Source organism: Hyperoodon ampullatus (assembly GCF_949752795.1).
Source record: "Hyperoodon ampullatus genome assembly, chromosome: 4".
Classification (NCBI taxonomy): domain Eukaryota; kingdom Metazoa; phylum Chordata; class Mammalia; order Artiodactyla; family Ziphiidae; genus Hyperoodon; species Hyperoodon ampullatus.
This window is the reverse complement of record NC_136917.1, coordinates 6,681,108-6,704,480: the sequence shown is the minus strand read 5'-3', so window position 1 is coordinate 6,704,480 and position 23,373 is coordinate 6,681,108. Positions and strand designations below refer to the sequence as shown.

The window sequence follows — 23,373 nt, the reverse complement described above, 5'->3', positions numbered from 1 at the left end:
CTTAGTCCATAGTAGAAGAGGAAGAAATGTACTGTATGGGGACACTTTATTAGCTTTAGAAGCAAATGAATTTGGGTTCAAAACCCAGATATGCTATTTTCTTGCTGTGTAGCCTTAAACTCTCTTAAACTCTCTGATCCTCAGTTTCCTCATTATAAAATAGTGATAAGTATATTGTGGGGAGAATACAGAATAAGGGCTCTAGTGAAGATCATTCTATATAAGAGTTTTAAAATAAATTTTAGTTCCTTTCTCCATTTCTTCTCTCATTTCTCCAGTCAGAATTGGTAGAATTATTGGTAGAAGAAATGCTCCCTGTACTCTCTATAGTAGGAAATCATCAATACATTCAGTTATGTTTTCATGATTGTTATTAATGATAACACCTGCCATTTACTGATCAATATTAAGTAACTTCAAATTTATTTACAGCTTCTGTTTACACTAATCAATATATTGTATACTTTTAATTTTAGTTATTTATGTACTTATACCCATCCACCAAACTGAAAGCTAATTAAGAAGAGAGTTCTTTGAGTATAGCATGGCTTTACATATCCTCAATATTCAGCACCTACCTATGGTGAAAAGGGATGAATGAGGCTTAAGAATACTCATTGCAATTAACATCCACTAGCATCTCTTTTTTGAAAGGTAAATAAAATGTTATCTAATTTTTTTCTATTTTCTGTAGATAACTTGGATAATGTCTCCAAGGTCATCTGAAATAAACAAGTGATTCAAATATGAGAAAAATGCAAAAAAACACATTTTTTTCCTGGGACTCTGCTAAAATGTAGCCTTGGGTAGACATAGTCAGGTTACATCTCACCTCCCAGGAGTACACATTATTATTCCTAACCATTCATTCAATTGTAGCCTGCAAAATGTCATCAGCTCAAAGAAAAAATTCCATCTGTCATATAATGCCAGAAAGGTGAATGTCTATATATATTCCATTATCATCTTTTCTTGTTCACAATGTGACATTTTGGGAAGATTCTGCAAAGATTATTATTATTTTTTTTTTTTTGCGATACGCGGGCTTCTCACTGTTGTGGCCTCTCCTGTAGCAGAGCAGAGGCTCCGGATGCAGAGGCTCAGCAGCCATGGCTCACGGGCCCAGCCGCTCCGCGGCATGTGGGATCTTCCCAGACCGGGGCACGAACCCGTGTCCCCTGCATCGGCAGGCGGACTCTCAACCACTGCGCCACCAGGGAAGCCCTGCAAAGATTATTTTTTTGGAGGAGCTATCATGTGACATTATATTTGGTTTATAAACCACTTCCTCACTAACAAATTAGAAAAAGTAGAGGAAAACTTCAAATCTTTTGACATCACCTTCCTCAATTAAACAAAATCTAAGAAGTTTTGGTACAAAATGTTGATGGAAGAAATTTTCACATGTTGAGGTATGGGGAAGTCATTCTGGCTTATACATGATTTGGTTGATACTTATTGCTAACCAGAACAGCCTGTCTTGTGGCCTATCAAGCATGTATTGTACATCTACTTTAACCATTAAAGAAAAGAATTCATTTAAAAATCTAAATGGAATAACTGAGGTTCAGGCATCCAAAATGGATCTGGGTGGTCACTGTGGATATGGTTTCAGATATATTCCTGTATCTGAGAATTTCAATTTTCTGAACTCTACCAGACTCAAGGACACCACTAGCCATTCTCAAAATAATATCTGCTAGCAGCTGCCAGCTGCAACCTTATGGTCTCAAGTTCTCCCCATGTAACTATGCATCCAGTTCAGACCCCAACCAACCCTTTGCTTAATAAACATCCTTACTTTTTGCCAGCTCCATCTATAATTTCTGACAAACAACTTATGTAATTTTGCAGTTTTTGCCTTTATAAGCTTCCCCCATTTTTGTAGTCTGGTAGAGCACAATTTGAGCACTTCTTGAATCTGTGTCTTCCAGGCTATAGTCCACAGTTTGGCTCAAATAAAACTTTTATCTATTCTTATTATATATTATTTATTGATTATTTCCATCAATAACATTTAAATAAGGAGAGAAAAAGGTGGCAAAATCAAAATCACATTGTAATCATTTAAAAATGAAAGAAAAACACAACAAAAAAGTCATGTAAATTGGATTGAAAGAGTATCTCTAGACATCAAGTGCTTATGTACTAAGCATGTCAAATTATTTCCTTCTGATTTAACAGTCTAGAAGAATTGTAATTCAAATATCCTTGCACATCATGTAACCCTGAGGGAAGCTTGTAAATTAGATGTGACAATATTTCTTACACATCCCAGTACAAAATTAAAGAGAGAGAAGAAAAGAAGCAGGAATATAATTTTGTAAAGCAGCATTGAGGGTTTCTTTAGATCTGGCTTCCATCCTTTACTTTCTTAAATGTTGGTTCCTTAGAGTAAATTCCTTGCTTAACTTTATTTGACTTCAGTTTTCTCATTCAGTAAAAATGATAGTGTGCTACTTAACTGTTTCCTGGGATGCTGTGAGGATAATATGAAATAACATGTGAAAGTTCTTCTACAAAAGTCTGAGTCACATGCAGATTTACAGTGTAAAAGTAGAAAGGATACAAAAGGATTCTCTAGCTCCATTCATTTATTTAACAAAATTGTAGTGGATACTGATTCCATGTAAAGCTATCACTTTCCTTTCAAGTATTCTAAATTTTGTGTTTTCTAAGATGCTACCTTTTTCAAAGGAGTGAGGAATAAAAAATGTCATTGAGGGAGGGGCTGGTATTTTAATATCTGCTTCAGAGAATACTGAAGTAGAAATAAGGAAACAATGGTTATAGTTCTAGGCCACTTAACCCCTCTGGACCTATCTCCTCATCTGAAATATGATTAGGTTGACCAGATGACTATGTAAGTGTCCCTTTCCACCTTCCCTCCTACAAACCTGTTTTCACATCTTACAGTTATATTATTTCTCTGGAGATCATGTATTAGGCTGCAAAAATAGAAGTCCTGAGGCTCCTTTGGTGAATGTCGATCACCACTATTGCTCCCTGGTCAGTGAAAACAGTTGCTTCCCTCATTCATTTCAACCCTGCAGAGTCATCCTTAACTCATCCAGAGAAGACTGTTTCTAGGAAAGAGGATCCTACAATTTTCCCTGGTCATCCGTTCTAAGAATAAACAATAGTCATTCACAAAGAAGAGACATTCTTATTAGACAAAACTCACCTACGTTTCCTTTGATCACACCTGTCTATTGACTTAGGCAAATATGATGACTTTCCAGTCATCATTGTTGTGTTTTAAAAAAGCATTTTATATTACATTCTTCTTATTTTATAGCCGTGATATTATTCTTATACGTAATGCCAAATTTAACAACTTTGCATCTCTGTATAAGTCATATTGTCATATCCCTTAATTACAATTATAATTTTGGTGTGGGCTTTCCTTAAAGAATTCCTTAGGAAGCATAATGTGGTATATTAGAGTGAGTCAGGGGGCCATGGCTGGGGTCTAGTTTCAAACTGCCTTCCCTTATACTTCAAGAAGAAATGACATCTTCTTAGGTGTCATCATGTAGCTTTCTTGTACTAACTTCATCATTATTTTTAATAGTAATATCTAATATTTATTATATAATTTTTACATGTCAGATACTCTGGTAAGCAGTTTACATGCATTTTTCTCATTTCAATTTCACAGTAACTCATGAAGTAGATCCTCTGATCATCTCCAAGTAGTACAAGAGAAAAGGTGAACAGGGAAAGGTCACACAGTTAGTAAGTGGTAAAACCAGCATTCAAAACCTCACAGTATAACTCCAGAATCCACCCCTTAAGCTTCATGCTATACCACATTGTTGCATTTTCACATGTCTATCTTGCCTATTACTAGTGTGTCATATGGTTGAGAGCACACACTCTATAGCTAGACTTCCCAAGTTCAAATCCCAGATCTGCCACTGCCTAGCTGTGTGACCTTGGAATAATTATTAAACCTCTCTAGGCCTCAATTATGTCCCATCTGTAAAATGGAGATAATGATAATACCTACAACCTCGGACTGTTGTAAGCATTAGAACAACACAATGCATATTAGCTACTTACATCACTCAACCATGAGCTTCTTGAGTGCAGGAACTATGGGTCCTTCACCTCTCTTTTCCAGGCCCGATCAGTGTCAAACAGAGTAAATGAGCAAATGGTTGAAGGAATAAGTGAATAAATGAATGGATAACAGAGAATTGCATCAGATGTGAAAACTGACTAGACTCATCCTTCTGTGTCCTTGTAACAAGTTTGCTCTGCCAGGTGAATAAGTTCACTTCAAACTAAGTCTCCAACTCATTTTTTCCCCCAAACTGATGGCAGATTCCAATGAAGGGACTGTCCCTCTAATATGTTTCCACTGAGAAAAATCCAAGTATTGGATTGAGCCTCATATCTTCCCTCCTATGGCACTGAAGTGATCTAGAGGCATTTGACCTGAAAGAGGTCACTGGTAGTGTGTGTGAGTGAGTATTCACACATGTGCTGGTTGCACGCAAGTGGGGAAACACCTTCTAACCTTCTAGAAGGTGACCTGAATTGCTTCTCTCCCCACAGAGAATTTTAAGGTAAGAGAAGATGCTTTTTATCTATTCATTCTCAATGTGTATGTACTTTTCTGCCACCATTCCTAGTCTTCTGGCAGAAACAGGGAGATAATAGCACTCAATGTCATTTATCTTAATGTTTTCAAGGCTCTGTAGGAGTTGTGAAATATGGGATTGAAGACCTTACAAAAGATCTTTGTTTCTTCTCATAGAAATGTAACAAGGTGGATTTTTTTTTTTTTTTTTTTTTTGCAGTACGCAGGGCCTCTCACTGTTGTGGCCTCTCCCATTGCAGAGCACAGGCTCCGGACGCGCAGGCTCAGCGGCCATGGCTCACGGGCCCAGCCGCTCCGCAGCATGTGGGATCCTCCCGGACCGGGGCACGAACCCGTGTCCCCTGCATTGGCAAGTGGACTCTCAACCACTGTGCCACCAGGGAAGCCCAACAAGGTGGATTTTTGATGAGCTAAAGGAAACCCAGAGGAAGGGTAGTTCAGGGTTTTAGTGTGGAGGGGAAAACATACATCAAACTGAGCTCCCACATTTGAGAATTTGCTCTTTATTCTCCTCCCCCCTCCCCCCATATCCATTATTGGAATGACAAGGAAAAGCTCTTATTTTGTACAGATAAACTTGCAGCTCTAACACGAAATGATGACTTTTAATGAACCTAACTTATGAGGTCTAGCCAGCTTGGTGGTGGTGGGTTGGACCACTCTTTCTCACCTATTGCCCTTTTGGGACTGTATATCTTTTCTGAGTAACAAGAATGTAGGTAGGCTGATTTAGGAAACCAAAAGTGAAAAAGGTCTCCAAGTTCATCAGACTAAGCCACTCATTTTGCAGACATGGGAACTAGAATATAAAGAGGGATACAGTGACACACCAAGGTCCCTAGCGTTAGAATGGAAGCACTCCTTCCTCCCAGCAACCGTAGTATATATTTGTCCTGTTGCATGCATGCTATTGCACTTGAAATACTATTTCCCTGACATCCTCTAACCTCCATTCTAATGATAGTAGGGAGAGAATTTCTTGAGGGAAAGTTCTTTGTCTATTATTCTGAATGTCCTGGGCCTAGAATAGTGATTACTTGGATCCCATCAAATACAGATGGACAAAATGAAAGTCAACCCCTGCAGCAATCCTTCCTTGATTACCCAGGCTGGATTCATTTATTTTTTATTAATTAATTCAAAATATTTATTCAGTGCCTCCTGTTTCATCTACTGTAGTAAATCATAGGGATACAGAAGACAGGCACGTACTTGCCCTCACAAACATGTTAATCACAACACTTTCCACCCATTTTGATAACTACAGTTTGTGTTTGTCTTCCTTTAGACTTCAGATTTCGTGAGAGCAAGATATGTGTCTTGTCTATCATTGACTGTAGCACCTGCCACAATATCCAGTTTATAATAACATTCAAGTTTTAAAAAGTAAGCACTGCTCATTTTAGTGTCTTTTCCAACATAACTTGGTGAGGAAGAAAAATGTTCTGTATTTTCCACATTCTGGGATATTTTCAGGACAATAACAACAGCTATTGCACACCATTTTGAGCATCTACCTTATAACACTCTGTTTAGTGTTTTATACTATCTCCTCTTTAATGCAAAATTACAGGCTCGCCATTATTAGAACAGAACAGAGTTTCTAATTGGATAAATGACCTTCCCAAAGTCACCAGGCTTCTAAGAGGCAGGACTAGGACTTGAGCCCACATCTTTCTCACTGCAAAGCCTAAGACATTCCCACTATGCCATGTGCTTTTCTAAGGTAGGCAAAGCTGAGGGAAAATCTTCTCCATTTTTCAAAGCAAGAAACATAAATATTTCAACTTCTATAGTAGCCACGGTTGCTATAAAGTTAGCAAAAGACAGATCCTTTTAAGCAGCAATTATCCAATAGTCAGAGTAAGATATATTGACCTATTACTTGAATTTAGAATGGTCAGATTATAATGATCATGGTCCTAATATAAAGTCTGAAATGTAAGGAAGAAATTTTCCTGAGAAAAAGAGCAATTCTGCCTTTACATATCACTTAATTGTCTTTTTTTTTAGGAATTACAAATCAAAGTGAATGAACTAATTTCAAATTTTAGATAACAGTCATAAAATTGTTGATCCTTGCTAAGCTTTCAGTAATTGAACATAATTAAAAATATTGGTATTAAGGGAGTATATTTTCCTAATTGTTAGAATCCAAATTTTATTTATAATTATCTGACCCTATGATCACATATCCCTTAGTCACAAAAGGGATACCTGCATAACTAAACTCATCTTATTTCTTGAAGCAACTTCAAAAGTTTAAAATTTTAGATACAGCTGCTTCATAGTATCTGATCTAATTCTGAGTATTTCATTGGTAAAACAGTTACAGTACCAAGAAGGATGGTGGTCCATCTACTTTTAATTCCAGAATGGAGTGATCAGTGTAGATTTTAGCTGTAGAAGATCCCTGGCTAGAGTCACAAATGGATTTGTGGGGAAAAAAAGGCTTTTTGGTATCCTATGTGTAATGATTGCTGCTAGAAATTTACCAAGATTTATTGAATAATGACAATAAATGGGGCCTAGATGACATTAATAGCTAACATTTATTAAGAGTTTTTTATGTGCCAGGAAGTGTGATGATTACTCTTCATGGATTTAATTCATTCCTTCCAACAACCCTGTGACCTGACCACAATTAACTGGCAAGCTGGAGGAATAAGGATTTAACCCGTATATTCTTCTCCAAAAGTTCACATGCCTAAATACAATGCTACCCTGATCACATGGAACTACTTCTTCATTTTGTAAACAAACAAACAACAACAACAAAACCCCCCAGAGACCAAAAGGCATTAAATGTCAAATTCAAGGTCACAGGTCTATAGAGTTTACACTAGCTCCCAGTCCAACTGTTCCCCAGTTTAGTGCAATTTTCGCTCTCTCTACTTGTGTCATTGAAGGACTTAACTGAATTTGCACATTCTTAAAAAAACTTTTTCTGGTCCTTCTCCCCTATCTAAAGTAACTAAATGGCACTCACCTGTGCTAGACTGAACAATTCCAGAGTCTACAGTTTGTCCAAGAAGATCGTACTGGTTTAGGCGTGACCCATCTTCTGCTACAACCACTGAGCGTGCCGGCTCTCTGGTCCACTCATAAACAACTTCTGCTCTCGTGTAAGCATCTAAAAGGAAAGAATGGAAGATGGTCCATGTGTTTTGCTGCTGTGCTTCTCCTAGTTAGTTGGTGTGTTCTATCAGTTTCATATTTTCTAACACATGGTTCCAGAGGTCAGCCTAGGAAAGGAGAGCCCATATCCCTTAGTTTAGGAAAACTGAGACACATTTTCCTGATTCATTCAGTTATCAGTTCACTCATAGCAACTGGTATTTAAGCATCTACAAAGGACTAAGTACCTTGCTGAGGATACAGCAGTGAACATAACAAACACCTGATCTTGTGGAACATGCATTGCAGTAGTGGGGACAAAAGCAGAGAAGCTAGTGAATACATAATTCAAGTAGTGTTAAATGCAATAAAGCCATATACAACAGATATGAGGATAGAGAATGGAGGGGATGGGGCCTATTCTAGGTAAGGGACTCAAAGAGGTTCACTGAGGAAATGACATTTATACAAATACATGACAGAAATGTGAGAGGGAGCCATGTCTTGGGGAAGGGTACTCTGGATAGATGAGCTAGCAAGTTTCTTCTTCCAGGGCAGGTAAAAGCTTGACATATTTAACGAAGAACAAGAAGACCAATGTGGCCAGAATGAGGAGCTGAAATGAGGTTAGAGGCAGTAGCCTGGGTCCAGATTATATCAGGCCAGGGGAAGGTCATGATAAATGTGATAAAACTGGATATTTTACTAAGCATCCTTTTTTTTTTTTGACATCTTTATTGGAATATAATTGCTTTACAATGGTGTGTTAGTTTCTGCTTTATAACAAAGTAAATCAGCTATACATATACATATATCCCCATATTCCCTCCCTCTTGCGTCTCCCTCCCACCCTCCGTATCCCACCCTTCTAGGTGGTCACAAAGCACTGAGCTGATCTCCCCGTGCTATGTGGCTGCTTCCCACTAGCTATCTATTTTACATTTGGAAGTGTATATATGTCCAAGCCACTCTCTCACTTTGTCCCAGTTTACCCTTCCCCCTCCCCATGTCCTCAAGTCCACTCTCTACATCTACGTCTTTATTCCTGTCCTGCCCCTAAGTTCTTCAGAACCATTTTTTTTGATTCCATATATATGTGTTAGCATACGGTATTTGTTGGTTTCTCTTTCTGACTTACTTCACTCTGTATGACAGACTCTAGGTCCATCCACCTCACTACAAATAACTCAATTTTGTTTCTTTTTATGGCAGAGTAATATTCCTTTGTATATATGTGCCACATCTTCTTTATCCATTCATCTGTCGATGGACACTTAGGTTGCTTCCATGTCCTGGCTATTGCAAATAGTGTTGCAAAGAACACTGTGGTACATGACTCTTTCTGAATTATGGTTTTCTCAGGGTATATGCCCAGTAGTGGGATTGCTGGTTCATATGGTAGTTCTATTTTTACCTTTTAAAGGAACCTCCATACTGTTCTCCATAGTGGCTGTATCAATTTACATTCCCACCAACAGTACAAGAGTGTTCCCTTTTCTCCACACCCTCTCCAGCATTTATTGCTTCTAGATTTTTTGATGATGGCCGTGCTGACTGGTATGAGGTGATACCTCCATTTTTAAAGAGTGTGATTTTACTTTCTTTTTAGTTAATTATCCTTCTCATAGATATTTACCATCATGATGATGAGGAAGAGGAGGAGGAGGAGTACCATACAGCTCTTTCCACTTCTCAGTCATTCTTATTTGTCATGTAACACTTTAACCTAGTCATCCTCCTATAGGAGAGGTTAGGTCATAATCCTTATCTTTAATTCAGGAAGGTTAGAAGAGGAGATGTACAGAGTGAGAGAGACAGAGAAGGAGAAAGAGAAGGAATTCCATAGCTTTTCTGATTTCTAGTCACAGAACACCCACGTCATTTAGGTTGTAATGGTGGTACCTATTCTCCTCTGTTTAGTTGTAGAGAGATAAACACTGAAGGGCTATCGTATTAGCAAAAACAGTTTCCAGGAGGGCTTCTGAGTGTGAGATATGATAGCAAAAGTTAGCCTTATGGTGAAAGCTTTACCCCTTGGCCAACTTCTCCATTAGGGACAGTAGGCTCTGTACCTAGGGCCTACAATGCTTTTAGGAGGCACAGACATGTTTCACTTTCTTTTAAAATCAGAAGAAAAAGTGAATATAATCCAACTTTTTATTAACATCATCATAAAATATAAAAATTTAAAAGAGAAAATAAAAATTAAGATACATTTTTAATATATATGTTTGGAGGAATGGCCCTCAAAGGTAAACATTCCTGTGGCTCAGAAGTCATAATGAGTCCCTGCTCAACACAACCCTCACCCCATGGTAACCTGGCTTGGGTACTTTGTCTAAATCTGTATTTGTCCAAACTACAATACTATGAGATGTAAAATAATGGTGACCTTTTCACACAAACATGAGGCTGCCTAAAACCAGATGTGAGCCCGTGCCTCTCATTCTCTGAACCACATTCTCTTTAGAGTGACCACTTGTTTCTGGGTGATTGATGCAGAAAAATGTAGCTAGTATTCCCCAGATTTTATGTGGGTATCCTGTCTGCTCCAGCATCATTCCTGAACCAACTTACAATCAGATAGATTTTTTTTTTTTTTTTTTTTTTTTTGCAGTACGCGGGCCTCTCACTGTTGTGGCCTCTCTCATTGTGAAGCACAGGCTCCGGACGCGCAGGCTCAGCGGCCATGGCTCACGGGCCCAGCCGCTCCGCGGCATGTGGGATCTTCCCGGACCGAGGCATGAACCCGTGTCCCCTGCATTGGCAGGCGGACTCTCAAGCACTGCGCCACCAGGGAAGCCCCAGATAGCTTTTTAAACAAATTTTTTCAGAAGTTTGAGAGAATATACTAGGAATTAATTTAGTGGTTATGGCTTCTTTCAGAAACATGTAAGAGTGACAGTAGATAATTTTAGAGTTTATCGTCATTGCCTTTTTTATTTTATTAATTGTGGTGGTCCTCACTGAAATTTTTTTAACTGCAGTAGTCTTTTATTTATTAATTTATTTTCAGCTTTATTGAGGTATAATTAATAAAACTGTAAGATATTTAAAGTGTACAACGAGAGGATTTATTATACATATACATTGTGAAAGGATTTCTCCCATTGACTTAACACATCTCATTGACTTAAAAAAAAAATTAAGCATTTCAGAATTGTAAAGAGTGGCATGATTGCATTTGTTAGGAGGGTCTAAAACTTTATTTATTAAAAAAAAAATCCCTTTGGAGAGGCCAGAGCACACATTTGAAAAGAACCATATCACTTAAAATTTGTAGGTACCTATATTCAGTAAAATGTTTTTCTGGTCATGATAAACTCTTGTTTGTCAAGTGGAAGGGTCTTACCAAAGAGGACATACTGGGTTTATGGTGACCTGGAATTACTGAATGTTAATGGGGAAGAACTTTTAGAGTCACATAGTTTATTTCATTTTACAAATGGCAAGCTGGGGCACAGGTACATTAAATGACTTGTTTAAGGGTGCATAGTTACTTAGTGGGAAAACCAAGATAAGAACATAGTATGGCATTCATTCTACTCCACTACTGTTAGTAAGAATTTTCTAGGCAAAGACTCTCTAATATATGCTCAAAAGCCAAGCAAAGATAACTGGTGGTCATGTAACTATTGATGAAACCAATTCTAGACCTTGTGTCATTTCATAACAAATTAGAGTTCTTGCTACTTTATCACACTGTCATTAGCAACAGTGGCTGGACCCTATCTTTTTATACCTTGTCATGTGTTGCCAATGGGCTGCTAATTTACTTGTAGAGGGAAAAGAAAAGTGTGTTACCATCGACTTCTCATTTCATATAATTCAGTGTCTCATTTCTTGCAATTTTTAGAAACTCCACTGTGTATGAAATCTATAAATATGCTATTGTTGTGAAGGTAGAGATTACTCATTGTTAACATCTCTCAATAGAAATCTTCCAAAATGAAGAGTAAATTCACATGATGAAATTTGCTGTTTTAAATATAGAAGACAGATACACCTAAAGGCTCACCTAAAGCTCCACAATAGGTGATATATCTTATTATTTCTTCGTTTCAATATCTGGAAAGTAGGTCCTATGAAAACTTTTTTGATTTGACACTATTTAGCATAAAGAAAAGAAGGTTAGAAAGAGTCTTCAGCTATGTAGTCAAAAACATTAAGCTCGGATTTCAAATAAATCAGTAGATTACTTAAGAAAAAATTTTTTTAAAAGATGGCATAGACAGTATCAGAAGAGCATCTGCTTATTGACACTGTCACTTCGGTTTTATGGGCCTTTGTTTTTCCATTTGTATGAGGCAGGTACACTAAATAATTTCTAAAATTATTTATTGTTCAGAATTCTTTTGGATTTCTGTTTATCCCTTTCTCCTTGTTTATAAGACACTGCTTGATAATCAGTCAGGAAATGATCATTTATTATATCCTGACTACGTCTAGCACTTGCCTAGATCTTATTGTCAGAATATAATCTGAATCTCTTCTTCTAGAATCAAAGCCTTATTTTGTAAATTCCTCAGAAAGCAGTTAAAAGATGTCAACTGCCTTATGTATATATACTGTGTTTGAGTTATCTGGCCTTATACAGAGGGTGTTATCCCTAACAAGCAGAAAATATAATGTAGCACTGACAATCAGAATCTAATGGTGAGTGGTAGGGAAAACATCTGCTTTTCCAGGTTTGGTTCTTATCAACATATGGATGAAGTTGCTTCTGTACCTCATAAACATTTATTACATAGTGCTTTACTAAATTATTGCAAAATCATCTTGCTTATGTTTTCCTTATTCTCTCTGATACTTTGGCAAGGTGTTTGCTTTAAAAGTTGAGTCAAAACAGTTTTATCTCACTTTTGCCTCAGTTTCTTTATCTCTGAAATATGCCAGTTAGACCACGTTTGAGAAATGACTATACCATAAATGGACCACTGCTGCATCTTCCAATGCTACTGGCAGGCAACAGTAATTCGCCATGGTGTTCCCTTCCACTGAGCATGTGCCTTCTGAGTCTATTCTTCAATATTAAGTCTTTGATGTTGAGGTTTCATTCCCCACAGTCCTTAAACCCTCTTTTCTGAGGCCATCATTTCTGAGGCTTAAACACTGAAGGGGCATTTAAAACCTGATTATTATCATCTTTATCCATTCAATAAATATTTATTGAGTGCCTACATTGTATTAGGCTCTGTGCTAGGAAATGTAGAACAAAATAGATTCTGCTGTCATGGAGTTTGCAGTCTCCAGACAATAACAATGTTAACAAAACTAATAATTATTACTGTGATAAATAGTATAAAATAAATGTGTATTGTGATCAAGAAGACTGATGGGAGCACCTACAAGTTTTGATAAGGGCTTCAAGGAAGGCCCTAGGAACCGATATTTATGCTGAGATGTAGGGGATAAATAAAACCAGCCACAGGGAATTCCCTGACGGTCCAGTAGTTAGGACTCGGCACTTTCAGTGCCGAGGGCCAGGGTTCGATCCCTGGTTGGGGAACTAAGATCCCACAAGCTGCGAGGCATGACCAAAAAATAAATAAATAAAAATCCTATATTTAAAAAATAAAACCAGCTATGCTAAGAACCAAAGGGAGAGTAACCCAGGCAGAGAAAAGAGCATGTGCAAAGGCTCTGAGTTGGAAAACAGCTCACTTGTTTTTCTTTAAATTTCAGTTTTCTTATGTGAGACATTATTTGTTTTCTCCTCACTGTCCATTTTCTTCAGGATGACAATGTGCCTAGTTAAAAATATTTTTCCCCAGCCTCCTTTGCAGTTAGCATTGGTCATGTGACACAGCTTTAATTAATAAGATGTGAGAAGATACCTGTTAGGACTTCAGGGAAAGATTTTACTTTTTTGACACAGGCACTACTCTTTTCTTCTTTTCCCACTATTCCTCTTCATCTTGAAAGCAGAGGCAATGGCTGGAGTTGCAACAACCATTCTGTCATCAGGAAGAATTTCTAAGGACGTCTTAAGACAGCATCCTTGTTAAGATGCTGAACTAACCAGTAATTAACCAACAGTCACTTACCTTCATATATCTTGTATAAAAATATAAACTCCTCTTTTTTAAGCTATACTCAGTGATTAAAAGTGAGTGAACTAAGAAATATACTAAACATAAAATTAATTGTCTAAAACAAGATATTTTTGAAGCCAAAAGGAGGTACTATTAGTTATACCAGGATTTAGGTGTGAATCAGTACTGTTTCAGGCAAACTATGATGTATGGTATCCCTAACTATAAGATTATTTTGTGGCTTAGATGAGCCGATGCATATACAAATATTTAGTACACTGTCTGGCATACAAGTAACACATAATACATAATATTATTGTTAAAAATGGAACTGGTAATTAGAAAAAAAATAATAGTTCATGGTATAGAACATACATTAAATTGGGGAAAAAATGGAGAGGAGGGAGTTATCATCAAAGGCCTGTTTAGCTGACAGTTTTTGAAGTCGTTTACCCTTGGGTTTCAGTATAGAATGAGATTTATAAATAGAGAAAGTTGTCTTTCCATGACTAGCGCTGCTAGGAACCCGAAGGCCCTTTGCTATTTTCTTTGCTTGCTGTCTTCCTACACTACCACTATTTTTCTTCTGTGAATCATACCTTCACCAAAATAGTTGCTCAGATTGCCTGTCTAGTGAGAATAGAAAGCTGGTTAGGTTAGTCAAGAGGTTGACTCAGTCCTTATATGTAACTCCCCTGCAGGAAACCAGGAATACATTATTCCTCCTCACTTTATGCATGCACACTAATCAAAAGCAGAAAAGTAGAGGAAGACAAGATAACCTAACTCTGCTGACCACTGTTCTCTGGGCTCCTCTAACGTGTGTGCCTGCATATTTTCAAGTAGCAGAAACCCTAAAAGTTATCATAAAGGTGATTTATCTAAGATAGCTTCAAAAGCATTAATATATACATGAACTTCATGAGATATCCAAACATATCAAGAACTGTTTTAAGACTATAATTAGAGTAAGTTCTTTTCTAGCATCATCTTTGGGTGTAGCCTTCATTTTAAGAGAACCTAATTATTGTCCTTTGCCACCTACCAATATTTCCATTTGATAAACAAGTCAAATTATTCTTAAGAACAAGCAAATATCAGTAATGATATAAAATAAACACAGTGATCTCCATTTATTGGAAAGAAGGTATTATCTATGAGGTATAAGCATCCATACTCCATTTGGTTTTTTATGAATACTACTTGAACAAAAATAGAATATTTCCACTAAATAGTTAAATCCATTCTTTCTAGTTCAACAGATAGGGAATAACCCCTTCCTGAAAAAATATTAAAAAGTGAAGTCAAAGATGATTACTTATAGAAAGCACTTGCAGTAAATCAGTTTAAATATTCTTGATGTTCTTTATCTGTCTCTTGAACATTCATAACTAGCTGGAGGTTTCTTGCTTAAAGACATGCCTCTCATAAAAATAAAAATAAAATAAATTTACTCACAGCTCCCAAATTTTAGTGGGCAGGCATGGGCATCCATAGGGAAATCCTCCAAATGCATTGGACATTCAGCTCTCACTGTCAGCCTTATCAATTAAGGGAAATATGGGATACAAACAAAAGTTCTATAGATTAGATACTTTCTGATAAATACAAGTGGGATGTTATTAACTATAGCAAATATATTAAGAAAGCAGGAGAGACAAACACAAATGGCAATGCTATACCGAGCTGTTAATAATCAACTGATCTAAAAAGGATTATTGGACTTCCCTCGTGGCACAGTGGTTAAGAATCCACCTGCCAATGCAGGAGACATGGGTTCAAACACTGGTCCGGGAAGATCCCACATGCCGCGGAGCAACTAAGCCTGTGCACCACAACTACTGAGCCTGCACTCTAGAGCCCACGAGCCACAACTACGGAGCCCATGAGCCACAACTACTGAAGCCCACACGCCTAGAGCCCATGCTCCACAACAAAGACAAGCCACCACAATGAGAAGCCTGAACACCACAACGATGAGTAGCCCCCGCTCACCGCGACTAGAGAAAGCCTGTGCACAGCAACGAAGACCCAATGCAGCCAAAAATAAATAAATAAATTTTAAAAAATAAAATAAAAAATAAAAAGAATTATTTACAACAATGACTGGATTCTATCCATTTTTTGGTCTGTTTTGAGAAAATAGGTGACACCTGATTTTATATGATGGGCAAGCATTGCCAAAGTTTTCCAAAATAGGCATCATCAACTAATCCACCTACCAGAGCAAATCCTTTGAGAATAAAATGGGATATAAGCAAATAAATATTTGCAATAATGCTAATTCATCCTTGGTTGAGAAGACATGGATAACAAGGAAGAGAGGCAAATTTCTCCATTCCTAAGTGCATCTCTCCCCACCTCCTTCCCTAATATAGCACCAAATGCATAAGACAACAAAGGAATAGGTGAGGGAGGAACTGTCCTCAGGTCTGTGAAGCTGACATTCACTTAAAGTCTCCTTTATAAGTGATTTCACTATATTCCAACCATTTAGTTTTACCTACAAATCTACTGCCTAATTGAAGCCAGTACTCTGCTGAGCTTCTTTTTAGTCCCTATGTTATGGGAATGTGAATGTGAATTCTATTTATGTGTTTTTTTTTTTTTAGAAGATGTTGGGGGTAGGAGTTTATTAATTTATTTATTTATTTTTGCTGTGTTGGGTCTTCGTTTCTGTGCGAGGGCTTTCTCTAGTTGTGGCAAGCGGGGGCCATCTTCATCGCAGTGCGCGGGCCTCTCACTATCGCGGCCTCTCTTGTTGAGGAGCACAGGCTCCAGACGCGCAGGCTCAGTAGTTGTGGCTCACGGGCCCAGTTGCTCCGCGGCATGTGGAATCCTCCCAGACCAGGGCCCGAACCTGTGTCCCCTGCATTAGCAGGCAGACTCTCAACCACTGCACCACCAGGGAAGCCCCCTATTTATGTTTTAAAAAGGGTAGTCAAGAAAGGAATTCACCGAAATATATTTGATCTCATTTGGTGGAACTATGGAAAATTTACACCCAAATTCCTCACATAATTTTCAGAAAATATATTTACCCATATTATTAAGTAACTCTAATGTGGCATGATGGCTTTATAATGAGTAAAATCATGAAGTGATTACAATATTAATTAAAGTAAATATGAAATGTGTAAATTACTGATTAAACTCATATACTTAAGTCAAACTATTCAGGGAAGTGGTAACACATTAGCAAAGGTGATGAGACATTTAGGAGAAGGGGGATATAGGTTAGTTACTGATGAAGAATATTACATATATCAGGAACTATTAACTGATAAACTTTTCAGTATACACAAATCCCTCCTTAGATAATTACCAGCTGGCAGGAAAGGATACTAGATTTAGGCTCAAAAACAAGTGTAGGATATTTTACAAGGGGAGAATATTTCAAATTTCAAATATAAGTAGATCCTGCTTAGATGATCTGGAAAGTTCTCAACACATCTGTCCACTGATCCTCTACTTTCTCTCTTTTCTGGATTTTTCATTCTTTCAGTCCTATTACAGTTTTACTAGTTGAGTCCAACATCTATCTAAAGTGGCTCTTAAAGCAGTTTTTCTTTCATTTGGGTATAAAAAGCTAGGAATTCTGGCAGCTTTCTCCAAAGTCAAAATATCACTCTACTCCCACTCGAAACACAATCCACCAAGTCTAGGGGTTGCCTTCATTATCTTTTCATACCAAAGGAATAATTGGATGGTCTAAATTACCAAGTGCTGGGCAGATCTACAAAAACAACATTCCAACAAGTCATCTGGATATGAAAAAACTGCTTCCCTTCAGAATGAGTCCTAGATAATTTTTTAAAATATTTTATTTATTTATTTATTTTATATTTTGGCTGTGTCAGGTCTTAGTTGTGGTACACAGCATCTTCGTTGCGGCATGTGGGATCTTTCGCTGCGGTTTGTGGGCTTCTCTCTAGTTGTGGCATGAGGACTTTGTAGCTTGCAACACACAGGCTCTCTAGCTGAGGTGCACGAGCTCAGTAGTTGTGGCGCACTGGTTTAGTGGCCTTGCAGCATGTGGGATGTTAGTTCTCTGACCGGGGATTGAACCCATGTCCCCTGCATTGGAAGGTGGATTCTCTACCACTGGACCACCAGGGAAGTCGCAAGTCCTGGATAATTCTTAATTTCTCATAAAATAGGAATGTTTTTAAACAACTTTTTTTCTAAAAATATTCAAACCTTTATTCAATTCATGTTTCTTTCATTCATCCATAAATGAATGATTGGTATCCAGATTCAGGGCTTACAGTAATCTCAAAATGAGGGAAATGTTTATGGAGCAAAAATATATATGTAGTCTTCAATTTAAGCAAAATTAAGATTATTTATATTCTCAGTCTAGTTAACATCATTGTGAATTAATATACTTCTTCAAAAGGTATACTTCCACATGAATTTATGTTTAAAATTTTTGAACTTTTTCTATTTTCTGGTTTTTTTCTCCTTTTTAAATAGAAACATTTTCAGATATATACCATGAGGTAGCTTCTAGAAATTTAATCTAGACCTTACTGGAATGCAGGAATCCATGAGGTTAATAGTAGGGAGAAGTTCCTCTGTTGAATTAGAACATATTGGAGATAAATATATATATATATATATATTTACTTATTTATTTATTTATTTATATTGCATTACTTATACATTGTAAACATTTTTTTCATTTTGTCTAATCATTTTACTTAACACTTTAATACTTGCATAATATTTCAGCCAGTTTAGTTTTTATAGTAGAATAATTATTAAAGTTGAAAAACAGGGAAAACAGGAAACCAGATGCTCTACAATGGCCCATCAGCTTGTTGACTGCCTACACATGGAAGAGAAGGTCTAGAAAAATTCACGAACGGAAGCACAGTCATCCTTACCTCATGGTGTACAACAAGGTCCCATCCTCCGTGATCCGTAGGAGCTTGTTGGGCATGGTCATGTTGTGTGCCACTGATTTCTTTCCATTGTGGAAAAAGGTATCCGGAGTCCAGATTTTACTTGCCATTAGGTTATTTAACCGGAGTACCGTCATGGGTCCTTTAAATTTTAACCTTTCATCCTTCCAGCTTTGACGGAAGAATACATCTATTGTATATTCCTAGGTAATTTTGGAAAATGGCAAAGAGTTCACTGTGCTGTATTTTGCAATGCAAATGGCTTACACAGACGATGCATAATTTTTGCAACTTTAGAAGCAAAATATGACCTAGATGATTTTCCTAGAAGTAAACTTGTGGTGGCCTGTACATATTGGTATCAGGTGAATTGTTGGTTGACATAATCACTTGAAAAATATCTAAATGCCTGAATTACTTTTTGGTAAGAAAACTTCTGCTGAGTATCTCCTCAGACATGTGAAAAGAAACTAGCACCCTATCCCCATCACCACCTACACCACATCAGTACTCGAAGAGATAGAATATATTGCAAGTGAAAACAAAACTCATGTTACAGATTATGACATACAGGAAAATGTTTAAGTTAGGCAATTCTAGTTATAAAAATAAAGCATTTGGGGGGCCCTCTCACGGTTTCTGAAAACCCCACACCCAGTCCCAAGACATCCATGGTGCTAATGTGAATGTGATACTCCCATCTTCTTTTTGGCTAAGTGAACATTTTTTTCCACAAATAATGTATATAGATTTTCAATTCTACACAGTGAAGAAGATTATGAAAATAAGAAATTGTTTCACTGGTAATTTGCATACTTTCCAAGAAAAAAAGAAAAGAATGCAGAATATGCAGGTGTGTGTGAGTGTGTGTTTGTGAGTATATATATATATGTGTGTGTGTGAGACACAGGAGAAATGTGTGAAGCTCATCATCATTCACAGCCAGGGAATCTATTTGTTTGAATAAGCACAGCATTCCTCATGGCAATACCCAGAGACAAACATCTGCTAATCTGAAAACAAGCAATGTGATTTACCAGCTCCTAAAATTGAAAGGGGTAATAATATCCATCTTCCTTGCAGGACTTGCTACACTGACACTAAAATTGGAAGTCAATGGTTTGAAATAAAGATTACCACATTCTCCATTAATCTTAGAATGCTCCAAACTGGAAGGAAGACTAACTTGAAAACATCATGCTCTGTTTTCTTAATCCCCTAAACTCTGATGCATCAGAAAGCTGTTTTTTAAAATCTTTTATACATATCGTCTTTAGCACATGCACAATAGTGTCTGTGTTCAGGCTTTCTGTGCATGAATTTTACTACCTGTCTCTTTCCCAGGGTTAATGCAAGTTTGGGTAAAGACTGAATGAAGATTTTCAAAGCACACATTTGACATTGCTGAGCCCTTACTGATCAGGTTACTAAGAATTATTATTGGTTAGTCTATAATGTACCAGGCATAGTGGTAAGTGCGATTGAGATAGAAAAAAAAAAAACAAAGTGTAACAGGACACCAGTCTATCTTTGGAGGCAGCAGTTACTTTTGTTTGTTTTTTCTGTCTGGAAGTCTCAGATGAGAGGCACTGGGATACCTGGCATAGGAATTTACTTAGAAACATTTATTAAGCATCTGTTAAATTCGACAGAGTGAGAAACTGTTGGGACTTGGAAGCTATAGGAAAAACTTGTGGAGGAGTAAACTGGGTTTAGAATAGTATTTTTCTTGAGGAGAGAAATGAGGGGAGTGCCTGTGGATTATATCAGGAAAAGATCCAGAGTAGCAGTGCTTGCTAGGGAAGCAGAGTAGATGGGTTTACTCTGGGCTGTGCATGTTCTCTTCTCTGGACAATAGACAAGCTTCTGAGATAGGGCTATGCTAATGATGCTATTTCTATTCCTCAGGAATCAGCGCTCTCTAGTTTATGCAACTGAACAACTTTAGCCTGGTCAGCAGTGGAGGCAACAGTCTCTCGTAAACCAAGGTTCCAAGGATGTCTAAACTGACCATATTCCCATGAATCTGAAACATTTGTTCACTTGTTGCTTGCTCCAAGGAGATTTTTGAATATAAAATAAATGTTACATATAAAATAAACTTAAACTATATTTATCATCAAGTGTTTGACAAGATATATCCCAAAGACAAAGATTCCAAAAAATTATGTCAAAACTTGCCAAGGTCCTAAGGTTTACAAGTTTATCATATTTACAGCTAGCTTTATTTACCTGTGATAATGGTGGACAGTGAAATCCCCAAATTCATTTAAGATACTCTCTTTTCGAATACCTAGTTACACAAGCATGCATGTGCATACACACACACACACACACACACACACACAAGTACAAGGGGCAAAATTAACTGGATTAGCTTTCATTTCCATGATTTCCTCTGTTAGAAGTGGAAATGAAAACTGATATAAAGCAGTTGATCATGATCACCTCTTGCCTAAAAAAGAGTGTATTTGGTCTCCCATATTCTGAGAATGGCCCTGCAAGATTGCCATGGTAGCAGCATGCAGCTCCCAGCAGCTACTTGTATCGTGTGACCTCTCCCCATGGTCAAAATTCATTAGACCAAGATGGGCCAGAGCCCCTTCTTTAGGAAGTTGGAACAAGAAGGAGAGGGTAAAGCCAGAGCATAATGGTTACAAATGTAAATTCTAAGTCTGCTAACTAGAACTGAATCGTCCCTCTGCCACATGAATGGCCTTAGGTCATTTTCTTATTTTCTCCAATGCCCTAGTTGCCAATTTATACAGTGGGGATCATTGAAATACTTATTTCACTTTGCTGTTGTGAGAAGTGTCAACACAAGTGAACAGCTTACAAGAATGTCTAGAGCAGCGGTCCCCAACCTTTTTGGCACCAGGGGCCGGTTTCATGGAAGACAATTTTTCCACGGACCATGGTGGATGAGGGGCAGGGGGATAGTTTAGGTGGTAACGCGAGTGATGGTTCAGGCGGGAATGGGAGCGATGGGGAGCGGCAGATGAAGCTTCGCTCGCTTGCCCGCTGCTCACCTCCTGCTGTGCGGCTTGGTTCCTAACAGGCCACGGACTGGTAGTGGTCCGTGGCCCGGGGGTTGGGGACCCCTAGTCTAGAACACAGAAGTTCTCAGTAAACATTAAAAGTTATTGTCTTTCTCTTTTTTTTTTAATCAACACAAATTTATATTAGATTTCTAGGTAGCTAGGAATGGAAAAAGTGCTATTTCTTTGGAAGGGTGGTAGGACAGAAAACCTGAAGAAAGTGAGAAAGTGGTCATAACTAAGCAAAACAAAAAAAGAAGGCAAAACAGAAGACTCCATAGAAAAGCGCCTGAACAAATAAGAAGCTCTGGTGAACACTTTGTTCAGGGTTCAGTGTTCTAGCCCACACCACTTGAGTGAAAATTCTCTCCAAGTTACCCTGTTCAATAGAGTAGGACCCTAGAAAATATGAGCCTTTTTCTGAAGACTGGGACAAAACATCCATTATATTCCTAAATAAATATTGTACTGTAGCATTCCCGCTTGCACCGTTTATTACCGTCTGTGTGTGCTTTGATTTAATACATTTTAAGCGCTTTGGAAAACAGGGCTGTATGATTGTGCTGCCTGGATATTTCTGTCAGAACCTGGTGCCCTGGGAATGTGAGGTTTGATTGCCAATTAATGGTTTTTAAAATAAAGTTAAGGAGTTGTCCTAATTTTGTTTTCTATTCCAGATGAAGTCAAATGCCTTGGGAGCTGTGGAGTCTCTAAGGACGGACAGGCTGAGTTCAAGTTGCTACCTAGCTGGGTCACTTTTCTCCTCTGGAAAATGTGGGTAATAATAACACTTAGCTAAAATGTTGGCAGGAGGATTAGAAGAAATATGATCTATAAAACCCTTAGCACGGTGCCTAACATATTGTAGCATTCAATAGTGTTGAATGTTGTTATGGTTATTATTATTAATTAGATATTTTATTAGTGCTCAGTTTAAAAACTACATTTCATGTCTTGAAAAATAGCTTTGTCATTCTGCCTTTTAATTTTGATAGCCTCTAAATCATACTGCTCTTTCTTACGGATAATTCCCCAGTAATGTAGTTTAAATGATTAATCTCAAAGTGGTAAGGTACAGTTTCTGCTTGTCACTTAGGAAACCAGTTGCAGACCTATGGCTAATTTGATCCCTAGATAGAAAAATTCAGATATTGTCTTGTTCAAGAGTTTTAGGCAAAACGGTATCACTGGTTTAGACTCCGTTCCCTTCTTCCTACCTGATATTTGATAAAAGGCCATAAATAAAAAGTGATTCATGATAATCTTAGGGTTAATGGTGTATCCAAAATCCTAGAGTGCATCTTTTGTCTAAGACAAAAGACATCATTGGTTCCTAAGGTCATACTTAATCTGAACCAGTAACTCAAAGGTATGCCAAATATTTTTAAGAGAAAACTTTTTGATTGCCTATGGCTTTATTTGGGCACTGTCCCTAACAACTTCTATCGAGCATCTACTCTTTCTGAGACATCATGCTAGGTGCCAGAGATGAGAGAGAAAAGTTATTTATTATTATTATTATTAGGAGTAATATCATTATCAGTATGTGCTCTTTGTAATGCTTCATCCCCTCTCTTAGTGTTTCCATCTATGAGAAGAGAGCTTCACCAGTGTAAAACTTCTGAAAGTTCTCCTTTGTCTCACACTCTTCTATTTGGGGAGGGGAG

The 23,373-nt window shown here is 37.6% G+C and overlaps 1 protein-coding gene across 1 annotated transcript in view; it reads right to left on the bottom strand.

Moving 5' to 3' along the window:
* The window catches only part of GABRA1 (gamma-aminobutyric acid type A receptor subunit alpha1), a gene marked incomplete at both ends in the record, with an annotated part of 55,628 nt that overhangs the window by 13,032 nt on the left and 19,223 nt on the right, over positions 1-23,373 (bottom strand). Inside the window, 3 exons of the mRNA XM_079702169.1 lie at positions 7,599-7,742; positions 15,220-15,302; positions 18,651-18,871. Of these exons, the coding sequence (XP_079558295.1) occupies positions 7,599-7,742; positions 15,220-15,302; positions 18,651-18,871 (448 nt within the window). The remainder of the gene's footprint in view (positions 1-7,598; positions 7,743-15,219; positions 15,303-18,650; positions 18,872-23,373) is intronic.